Consider the following 12,011-nt stretch of genomic DNA (forward strand, 5'->3'; position numbering starts at 1 on the left):
CTTGTAAAGAACTGTCCAGAACTTCTAGAATATATATTCATACACAGGACAATAGATAGCTGGTCGAGGCTAAGACTCAATAAATCTAAATAAAATCGCTTTTCCTTTACATTATGGTGAACTTATACGGGTTTTAGCTTCTTCATGAGAATATCTTTATGAAATTGACATATTGCTTTTCAGTAGTTTATTCGTTCGAATATAAAGTGAACAGCCAAAGTTATTTATTTTTGACTTAACTTTGACAACTTTAAAAATACCTCATAACTACTGAGTAATTCCATGCAAAATTATATAAAATTATCGGTAATCATAACCCCACAAAAACTTCTAGAATTTTCCTACAAAAAAACCGTGAACATTAACACACTTGTAGTGAACTCTAACGATAAACGAAATGTTAGCTCGCCTTGACCTCGTGGCATTTGCTTGGCATTCAGTCCCGACCTACAAACCTTACTACTGAATTATAACACATCGCTGAATTCCCTGAAGTGGTAGTACATTACGTCTAGAATAAAAGAACAAAAAGGGAAATGGGGGTAATGTTTGTAGTATCATTTTCTCCAGTAATAGGTGAAGAAATATATTGAAGGTGTTGAAATGAGGTACTGTCCTATATCAGTTATAGAAAAATAAGTTATAAAATAAATTGATTTTTGATTTTGTGATATAAAGATTTAGGAACAACCACCAAAAAAGCGTTTATGTGGCTTTGGTATAACTTGCTACCTTAATAAATATACAGAGTGTGTCGTTCATAATCACATTAAATCCTATCACATATACTTTATGATATTCTATGGCGAATTGTAAAAAAAATTACCTAATCCATTCAGTGGTTTAATCACAGGAGTCATTTTTCGTTTTTATAATTTACAACATCATGTGTAAAAGTTAAGATAAAGTTGGGAGTATCGAATGGTTTGCTTAGTTGACAGCTGTCAGTTTTCAAGGGAGAATTTCAGTTGTTTGTAATGACTGACTTTTATATGGTGTTCTAATTTTCGCACATTTTTATTCTATTTACTTTGTTTGAAAAATTCATTTTTTTATTTTTACGTATATTTCTTTTTTATTTCTGTTAATCGACATATATTAACCAGTATATTAACGCATTTCATTTAATGTGATTATGAACGACACACCCGATATATTGGGGCTAGTAATTATGCAGCGGTTATTATATACCCCTTAATAATGAGACTGAAGATACCATATTTTATTTTCAAGAAGAGGTATGTGTTATATCTTAAGTACTGGATTCTATACGCAATATTTCTTATATATTAGAGTGTTCAGTTATTCATAGGCAGGGAGAAGGGTTGTTGAAATGTATTTTTAATTCGGTTAAGACATTTAGTTTTCATCAGATGGGAAATTAAACCGGGAGTCCCTTGTCGTGCATATTTTACATCAAGGTTTTCTCACATTCCGGGCTTATAAAAAAAGCTACTGTGCGTTAAATACACCCACTTTTGCTACTCGTCTCTAAGCTGTTTGAGACATAAATTAAAATCAAAATCGTCATGGCCGCAACTTCTGGATTAATATTAAAAAGCTTGAAGAGTTTGTTTGCTTACACGCCGTTAGCTCAGGAACCATCTATTGGCAGACCTTAAGCTACTTTTTATCCGAGTGAGCACAAAGCAAAACCGCTTGGAAGATATGCTTGCAAGTGTTGGGTATTACTCTTTTACTATTCTTTCTAAAACTCTCGCCTATAGGTACCTATAATTATATCCACATCTGAACAAAAGGTCTCCGCAATCCTGAGCCTGACCTCTCGTTATCGCAGCCACTCTAATTGGGTGTCGCGGAAAGAAATATGGCGCCCAACTGTTATGTATTGGGTCGCCAATACTGCTGACCACCGCGTGAATTGTGGGAAATGCTGACGATCGGGAGAAATTTTTGTAGGTCTTGGTAGGATTATGTGTACCTACGATAAACTTAATGGGTATAAGAAATATTGTGCTATTGGTGTACTGGTTGGTAATAAAAATATAGATATTTTCTTACTTTCTGTTTATTATGATTGTCAAACTCTATGGCCTGCTATTTATTGCACAAATATTTTGTAAAGATTTTACTACGACATATAATTTATAACATTAGAGAAAGTGGTTTTCAAAATTATAATATGCGTAACTATATTTAACAAGCGATAATAATTTTCCATCACTTTCACTAACAGAATAACACCTTATTTCAGCCCAAACACACTCCATTTCACCCTCATTTCACCCCCTCACACCGCAGTGCCTTCAAAAAAACATAACTGTCAATACACATCACAAACACAGGTGTCCCACCCACTTGCGTTTGCCTTTTATTAAAAATTTACATCATCGCTTACACTGAGGCATATACCTAAACAAGCTTATACCTACAGTTAAGTAAGAGTGTATACGGCAGACTAAACAGTCGGGCGTCAGTTGACCAGAAGGTAGCATTTTTTCTCCGAAGGTTTGCAATCTTTAATTGCATTTATAATATACATATAAATTTATCGTAATATTAGTATAAAATATGGATGTATTAATTGATATTACATATTTAAACTATTTATTTACAAATACAAAAGGAAACGTTAAATAATAAAGGAAAAAATTAGCAAAAACTACATCCGCAGGCTGGCTGCAGTGCCATCAGAAAATCTCGATTCCAATCAAAGTTTTCAGTCGATCAGACACGGCTAAATACCTGAACTTTGCAATCAGCATACTACCATTAATCTTCATACTGATTTATGTGCCCAAACAAACTGTCGGCCAACTAAAATCTTCAGTCTGTAGTCTTAGCAGGCGAGGCGTAAATTATGCGGCCCACAAAACGTTTATCAAGGTAAATTTTGGAGGCTTAAAAATGAGGTTGAATATTCAAGAAGTGCTGGCTTGATGATGATGAAGTTCGTGGCTCGGTTTTTGTGTTAATAAGGAGATAAGATCCTCACTTTGGGCTCCTAAATTATGAAGATTGTACTCATGATGGAGGCTTTAGAATCATTATTGATGCATGGCTCATATTTTGGCAGGAAAAGCGTGGTTGTAATCTCTAGAAGTGATAAGATGAGTTTAAAATAGATTATAGAAGACACCCTTTTAAAACGATTATGGAACGTACTGATGAACTCAAAAACACCCTCTTCTTAATCGATGGTGTGATACATGGAGTACAAAATGACTACCGGAGTTGTCATAACGTCAAATCCCCTGAGTAGCGCGCAGAAAACAGAAATTCCTAACTATAAGGAGTCTTACGAGACCTACTTTAATTTTTCATCTCAAAAAGAAACAACAAAAAAGTTCTCTAAAGTGTACTAAAACATTTTACTCGTTTTAAAACTAAGCTGAACTTTTATAAGTCGTCTCACGAAACTTATTTCAAAATGTTCGCGAGTTATCAAAGTAAACACTAACTCTGGACTTTCTTGGATACTTTCTGTATGAAGTTACATTATACAACTCAGTAGACACAAAATCTTATACGTTTCACTGTTTTAAAGTTACGGCAAAAGTATGTAGTTTCCTTTTGTTATCAATGACTGACCCTTTTCTGATAAGACTATTGAAATATGTGACACTTCAGGTATATGAAATAAACTTATACGATTAGCCATAAAATCATAACATAATAGAAATCAGAACTTAATCACTTCAAGACTTGACCAATAACCATAGAGGCAACATTCAAAAACTCAAACGCGTGTACCTACCACAAAACATTTTTCACAAATAATTTTAAAACCAAAAAATATTCAGCGTTTTTCCTACTACCTACACAAAAATTTGCATATGATGCGTCCGCCCAGCCCGCCTAAATCGTATACAATGAGTTATTACTTGTGCATTAGTGTCCGAGCGGCGACAATGCGGAGCGTGGCTCGAATGTAATCCGCGCGTTTACGCGGATACGTCGATAAAGGGGTGCGGAGGGACAAGATACAAGTGAGAGCGATTTCGAAAAACGAAGATTACAAAAATTCTATGTAAATATATACTAGGTCACCATCTCCCGAGCCTTTTTCCAACTATGTTGGGGCTGGCTTCCTGTCTGTAATAAAATGTAGAAGACTTGTTTTCATGCTGAATAAATTGTAAGTTATGAAAATATAATCAAGTCAAGTCTATGTAAGATGGTAATACTATTCAAGAATGTTGACTTTTGCTACCCACTTCTGTGTTGGCTCAAGACCTGTCCCCGTTTCCAAATTCCTGTTGATATACACTGTACTACAAGGTATCTCAATTATGATGATCTCCCTGACAGTTCTGAACCTTGCAACACATACTTTAATAACCCAATAATAAAACATACATATATATAACACATGAAAGTCATAATCGCTTATGATCCCATGCTTTGTACCATACCACAATACCCACCGACACAGGTTTTAATAGATAAGATTTACGAGCTCTCATCTGGTCAAGGGTTGAATGCGACGTAATTTGTCGCGACAGGGGAGGCAGGGGACGCAGTCGCCATGTTTGGCTAGCTTCGGGAAAAATGCTAATTGTTTACTGAGGTTTTTATAGTCTTTTTATGATTTTTAGTACAGCCGTTACCAATATTATATCTGTGGTTTTACTTACTAAAGGTACAACTTTGACATTGCCCTATACAAATAATATCAATTCTTGCCTCCTCTATTAAGCATAACACCAAATACATAGAATACTGAGAGCCAAGCCACTGATTCAGATTGTATTAGTTTTGGCTGTAACTACTTTAAAGTATCCTAGCCTTTAAATCATCACCTACAAACCCCCAACTATCATCACCAACCAATTTTCATTGAAACCAAAACAAGTTCCCAAAAATTTTCCCTGAAAAACACATGTAAGGAGGTTTATTAATCAAAAATAGGTCCACACCCTGGTCGATATACCCGCGTGACTAGCCGCAGTAAAACACTGGCCACGTAAAAAAAAACACCGTCGAAAAAAAAACAAAACATTAAATTACCCTGTAATAAGGTTTGGTAAGGTTTTCGACCCCCGAAACATAGACGCCACGTGGGAAATACGAAAAGGTTCAATTGATGCAACTGAAATTATTTTTTTTGGATGATTAATTTTATGTTAGTTTTAAATTTTAGGTGTGATTTTGAACTTTTTTGTGTTATTTGCTGTCTTTGATTCGTAGCTACAGGAAAAATAATAAACAACTTTGATTTCATGTAACATATTGCATTTTAAACATATAAAAACTATGTTCTTGTAAAAACTTCTGACGTACACAAAAAAAGATATTTTCTTTTATGAATTCACTTTGTCTAAAATTATTCCTAAGCTTTCAATTTATTAAAAAACAAATTCTAAAATTTTAATCAAACCAATCCGACGATATTAAAAATCGAACACAACGTTCTAGAACTTTAAAATTCTAATCAAACGATACTGTGTTGCCAGTTTGAAAAAAAAAAGAATAATATCTTACAACGGGTGCAAAGAACTCATTTTATTCAGAGTTATTGAAAAAGTTCCATTATTCAGTATCTGTGGAATAGATTCAGTTGCCAGTTTTATAATAAAAGGATTTTGAAACGAGTTAATAATAGAGAGCCGACCAAGCGCGGATTGTCCCAATTCTTCAATTGTAAGGAGCAAGGATTCTTTTGGAATTTTTGAACAAAAGCCATGCTATTTTTAAAGCTGGTTTTTAATAGTACTTTCCTACTCCCTGCCAAGAAACTTTTCCTGAATTAACTAACTACAAATAGATCTCAAGATTAATACTTATACAAACTGAAAAGGCGAACTCATCTAAACATGTTTTCAAGCCAAAACACATACCTTATTCAATGACAAGGTTTTTAACGCCAAAAACATCCCAATTACATTCGTTCAAATGACATTAATGAACGAAGCCGTTTAGATAACTGCAGGTCTATTTGCTCAGTCATTTGACCGGTTCTCGGGTTACTAAACGTAATATTTAGTGTTGCCCTGTAATACCCTTTACTTCCCTTAATGCCGTAATCTTACCCTCAACGGTGTATTAATAATTAAAAGAGGGTGGAATAATCATTTCGAGGGGTTTTTGTTTCAGGAATTATCTTCTAAGAAGGCTTTGAAGGACTCTGCTTTTGTGATGTAAAACCTTAATACAGCTTCGGCAGAATTAAGTATTAAAATTGCAAGTCGACGTTGATTAATTTCTGAGATTAAAACAGTGGCAACATTGTGGTTAGCGATGGGAGTTTTCATAATTCAGGGTGTTTACGCTTATTCTAATTGAGAGTTAGGAAATCCGATTTGAGATTCTTGTTTACTTCTGTATTTTGTAAGATTTGTTTTGAGTTGATGTTGAACAAGAACAATATTTTGTTATGATTATTTATGATATTACTAGCCGTTTTCCCGTGGTCTCACTAGCATCCCGTGTAAACTATCGCCTAGCTAGGTCACTCAAGGGGTTGGTTTCGCTTTTCGCAAATCAGTTCTGTTCTTTCGGAGCCTTAAGGGTACCAACAAACAAAATGTTTTCTCTTTATAACATTAGTGTAGATTACAGGAGTATAAGTGAATACCACGTTTATATTCGAAGCACGTGCGACTTAACAACTTGCCAGACTAGCCGACTAGCTCGAGTATTTCATACGACCGTTATCTGAAACTTATGCCCTTGAAGTTATTATGTCAAAGTTAGCTCGTCAATATACCCTTGTAAGTTAAGTTCAGAAGTTTGTAGTGACAACCTTTGGTTACAGGTATATTGCCAGAAAAAACGATAGGTAGTCTAATCCTTGTAATTCATGAAATGTTGAAGTTTGTAGGTTCAATATCTACATATACTAATAGTGTTGATAGCCAATACAACACATTTTAAAATAGGCTCTACTGCTGTGTTTACGATAATATAAAAATAACCACATGTATATCTGAACTTCCAGGTTTACTCCCCTCACAGTTACTCATTCGTAGTAGCCTGACCTGGAATTGAACCCATATCCTCGTACTCACTGGTTTTATGACCACTAGATGACCATGACCACCCATATATAATCATCGGCAAGGATATTGAGCCCTGACCTTCACCTGCGCAGAAGTGATTTATTGGTTTATTGCCATAAGTGTACGGTGCGCAAAGCGATCCCCACTCTTCCGCCGAGAGCTCATTATCCGTGCCGATAACTATACCAATGCTCATAATGTATTTTTCAATTGTTCCAGGATGGAGGAGACAGTGCGATCGCTGCTACAATACAAGAGCCGCGTGGAAACTCTAAAGCAGGAGAAGGCGTCCTTATCATCAGCACTCGAGGTGAGCACCACTAAATCTAAGGCACACTAGTTCAATGGCACGGGAAACCAAACTACACTAGGATGTTATGGTAGTTTGAGACATATTTGATAGGAGCTAGAGTTCAATTTCAATTAGGTCGGCTTTGACTTAGTGGAGTTAATAAAGTGATCTTGTGCACGATGAGTATACGATTTACGTGAAATCAATATCTTCTTAGTCCTAAAATGACTTATTAAGGTTTAGACTGTAAATCCTTTCGTCAGACTAGATAAACAGAGAGTTCAACTGCACTCAATGTGGCTGAAATCCAAATTCATTGGCATCTCTTATTTTCCAATACTTTATTTTATGGTCACCGACTTCATGCATGCATATATATGGACCGAAAATCCAGTGCCAAGAGCCTGTAGTAAAATTTCCAATATATACCAAAATCGTTTCCCGAACCACAGCACTCTCCAGCCAGTCAGGCGAACTTTACGACGAAACACGTATATCAAACCATAAAATACAAATAAAAAAACTTATCTTCATAGCACGAGTTCCTGAACAAATATCCTCTAAACTGTAGAATTAAAAATTCAGGGAAGACCTCACAAATTCCCTTAGGTAAAGCAAAATGAACCTTACGGTCCTTAAGATTGGTGCTAGAATGGTCTATCAAAGGGTCTTATACTGGTGTTCTAATATAGACTTTATAAGAGGAATCAAATACAAATATTCAAAATATTTCATTATTGCTAGCTGCATTGTTCTCTCCCCCATTTTTTGAAGTTGGGGTAAGTGAGATGGACTCACAATGGACTCTCCCATCCGTTGTTTGTTTCCGATCAGATTTCAACCGTTAACAGGGTTTTAGGCTGTATTAAAATGTATAGAAAACTAACGGGGCATGAGATATTCTTTAAAATCTAACAACTGTGTCATTTTCAATGGTTGTTTTTTACATTGTGTCGGGACATTACCTCAGAATATTTTCTATCTAATAGGAACTTACTACCTCATTGTATCTAAGATTCATTAGGTACAAATGCTGCTACTAATGTTTGCTGAATGTACTGAGTAATAATATACATGCGGTTTCAATACATGCCTGTCTGATGATTTACCTACTAGAGCTACCAGAGATAGGAATATCATATTTTACACACATTACTCATAATCAAAATTATATCTCTAGTAAACAGTTTCAACATAATACAGAAAAACACATTCTGAAGTGGTTCGTTAATACTAGGTACCTCCAAGAAACTTCACGACTTATATTTCCAAAAAGACCAACGTCTGCACATACTCCATATTAAAACCATTTCCCATTTTACCTGCATCTTTTTCCTTTAACAGTTCGCATTTATATTAAAAAGGTACAAAATTCCGACTACCTTCGTTCGTTACAGTGTCGGTCATTGTATGTTTCCCCTCCAAGTTCCACGTCACAGGTATCTGTTTTGAATGGCGGATGAGAATTTTGATTTTTCCATTTCCCGTCACTTTTTGAATGATATTTTGTACCTGGCACGCCATTGTGCAACCCCTACGCTTTAATATTATCGTCTTTTAACTTTTTATACGGTCAGACTTCGAAATGGGAAGTACTTTTCATATTTGTTGGAAATGTGTGCGGCATTTCTTGGATTTTATTTTGACTATCTATGGATGCGTATTCGATTGAACGAACTTATAGTTCCAACTTCTTTGTAAGATCAGTTTGCTCATTCGCCTTTCAATCGACTGCTGTCGCCATTTTCTCGAAATCTGCAATGATTCCCAACGTTCTTTTAACACCTTATTTTATGGTCTCCAAAAATAATCCTCTTACATAGCACCCATTAGTGCCCCCCACTGCACTTATCAAGAAACACACTTGCACCACTAATTACGCAAAAACTTCTCATCCCCTCAAACACTTCGACCATAATCCCTCAAAGAACGTCCAGTTATGACCGGTACAAACCAGTTGTAACCGGATTGAGCCGCCTCACCCCGGCGCGATCAAAGAATAATGGCGAAATTAAAGAGAGCTTGCAGAGTGACAGGGATCTAGATATATTGGTTGTTTCGTTAATTAATTCGTCTATCTGGAGCAGTTATAATCCAAAAATGATCGCGTGTCCCCCTCTGGTCGATAAATGCTGTTTAATGTCGCTAAACGCCTATCCCATTTGGGAACGAGACTTGTTTGTTGTTGCTGTTTTCTTGTTTGAGGCTCTCAGTTTGGACACGTACCTATTCAGTTATAGGGTTTTTGTACACAGGATTAAAAATAATTATAGCAGTAAGTTTGTTAACAGTTTATACCTCACTAATTTATCATGTCAAATGACCATAATATTTAAAAGAACACTAAACCAATTTTTGTCTACACTTAAACTATGTACATAGGTGTTTCCCTAAAATCGCCTTCAAATATGACAACAAAGATACACTCAAGCCTCATCCGAGAAGATTACAAACCTCTCCCTTCTCTCGTAATAACTGCTAAATGACGGACTGACAGACCCCAGATAGTTTAATATGGTTTAAGTATCACTTACTAACTTATGAGGTAATCTATACATGTATGTATACTGTGTTATGGGAGTCGAGTTTTACTATGTGGTACCTTCTAATTAGAAAATTGGTTTGCTAAGTGTATTTTGGCGTGACATTGACAGTTGATACTGCATTTTGAAAAAGGCCATCTATGAATTAACAAAATGCAAGGTTTTGATGAAGTTTTCCATCACGGCTGAATAGTGACTTGTATTTTTTTAACACGCTTATATTAGATTCACTTGTTATGGATTAGTATTTGGAACAGAATCCTACTAATATCATAAAAGTTCGTATATTTATTCCTCTTTCACTCAAAAACAACTGAATGGATTTAGAGTAAGTACCTAGTTCCCTCAGGAAGTGGGTGATGCCCGTCAGAAATGAACAAAGGATGAAATAAAATCAATACAACCATAACTAAAACCTGAAGCACACTCATCTAAAAGCCTTTTTGAAAAGAGCAGTTGTGCACTAAATATGACAGTGGTTGCCCTTTAGGCTCGACAGTCCGACAATACAGAAAACACAGTAATAAAAGCTTTGAAACGATCACACACACGAATGTGTTCATACCTTAATGTTTAAACACACTGAAAAATTATGCGCGGCGCAAGTTATGGGCGGGGGACGTTTTATAAAAACTAGTTTTCGTTTTATAGGTACCATCATATATCAGTATGGATAAGTATGTTGAGAATAGAAAAGTAAAATTAATGTTTATCTAACAGCTTTTTAAGACGATGTCCGATTTACTGCCCCGCCCCACACTCCCAAATACCAAAACATGGTGAAAACCTCCTGAACATCCATTCAGTAGTTTTTGAGTTTTTCGTGAACAGACGCGGCGGAAGACTTGTGTTTTAATAATATGTAGTGATGGTGCAACCGTAATTACTTCTTTAACTAACAACACTTGCCTAGCCTTTTCCCAACTATATTGGTATCGGTCTTCCAGTCTAACTAACCAACCAACTATCAACTACTACTTAATCGCTACCGCTTCACACTTACACACAACACTCACACCACCACAGACAGCGCTGGAAGGACATTAAAATGGCGGATAGCGGGAAATCGGCTATGCACAATAGCTGGGGTTTCCCGCTTTAAAAGGCCACCCCCTCTAAACAATAATTCAGCTACCCTCCCGAAGTGCAAGGGCGCATTTACTGAGGGCACTCGGATAGGGTTGCGGTTCAAAAATCGATAGTTTAAGCTGCCTAATAAATGTGTAGGTTTCATGTTTGCGACTTCATGATGGGTGAAACTATACTCTATGTGGTTAAGTATTTTACAAACTTGATAGTTTTTAAACAAATTAGAAAATTTTACTACTTCTTAAAATAATGGGTCAATCAAGTTTGTAACAGTTATTGTGGTATTGGGTAAAATTATATCCCATTTGGTTAGATATGTAATTATAGGTAAATAATATGTAATGAAATTTTAAATAATATGTAAAATGTAATTATAGGTAGGACGTTTTAACAAATTTAAAATAATGGTGATGATAATTTGCATTTTATTTTTTTTACTGACTTTTTATTTAGAATTCAAGTTAAATACAATAACCAAATAGAGTTCAGTATTGACTAATTTCATATTTTTTCGCGGAAAACCCGAGCAGCAAAACAGCTCACCAAGTGTAAGCGCTCTAAAACTGCATTCAATACATTGATTTTACGTAAACAATATAAATCTATATCAACACAATAATTATCTTGAGAAAGCTTACCTCGTGACCGTTCTGTCTTGAAACTGCTAGTTCTGAACCCATTAGCATCACGATTGCCGTTAATAAGAGGTAATTAAGCTCTGACCTTACTTTCTAGGAAAACTATGGGGTGTAGGAACCGTTTGTTAGCTTTGTTTAGTCTGTTTGTGGTGTTAAAGCCATGGGAACTGTGTTATAATTCTTTGTAGGAAACATTCTTGTCAAGTGGTACGTTTTCTAGTTCTTAAATGTTGGCTCTTTCTTATTCCCTCATTTTTTATTTCGAAGTGATAGTCAAGTAATTCTAATTACGGGGACTTTTAAAATTAATACTAAGCGCTTACTTTGTATTGATTATTTTCTTCTCCTAGCAGTTATTTCATCAATAACATTCTTCATAACATATTTTACCTACGGTATTTTGAAACTCAGAATAGTCAAAGATTTGCAGAAGAATAGAAAACAATTATGTACAATTGCCTAAGTAAAACCCAGAATAAATAAAGAC

General features: G+C 35.4%; 1 protein-coding gene across 7 annotated transcripts in view; it reads left to right on the forward strand.

Moving 5' to 3' along the window:
- Positions 1–12,011, forward strand: part of LOC110372723 (uncharacterized protein) — a 386,544-nt gene that overhangs the window by 355,681 nt on the left and 18,852 nt on the right. For all 7 annotated transcript variants that reach the window (XM_049839203.2, XM_049839202.2, XM_049839204.2 and 4 more), the window contains one exon: positions 7,182–7,272. In XM_049839203.2, coding sequence (XP_049695160.2) covers positions 7,182–7,272 — 91 coding nt within the window. The remainder of the gene's footprint in view (positions 1–7,181; positions 7,273–12,011) is intronic.

The sequence above is a fragment of the Helicoverpa armigera genome, chromosome 9 (genome assembly GCF_030705265.1).
Source record: "Helicoverpa armigera isolate CAAS_96S chromosome 9, ASM3070526v1, whole genome shotgun sequence".
In the NCBI taxonomy this organism is placed as follows: domain Eukaryota; kingdom Metazoa; phylum Arthropoda; class Insecta; order Lepidoptera; family Noctuidae; genus Helicoverpa; species Helicoverpa armigera.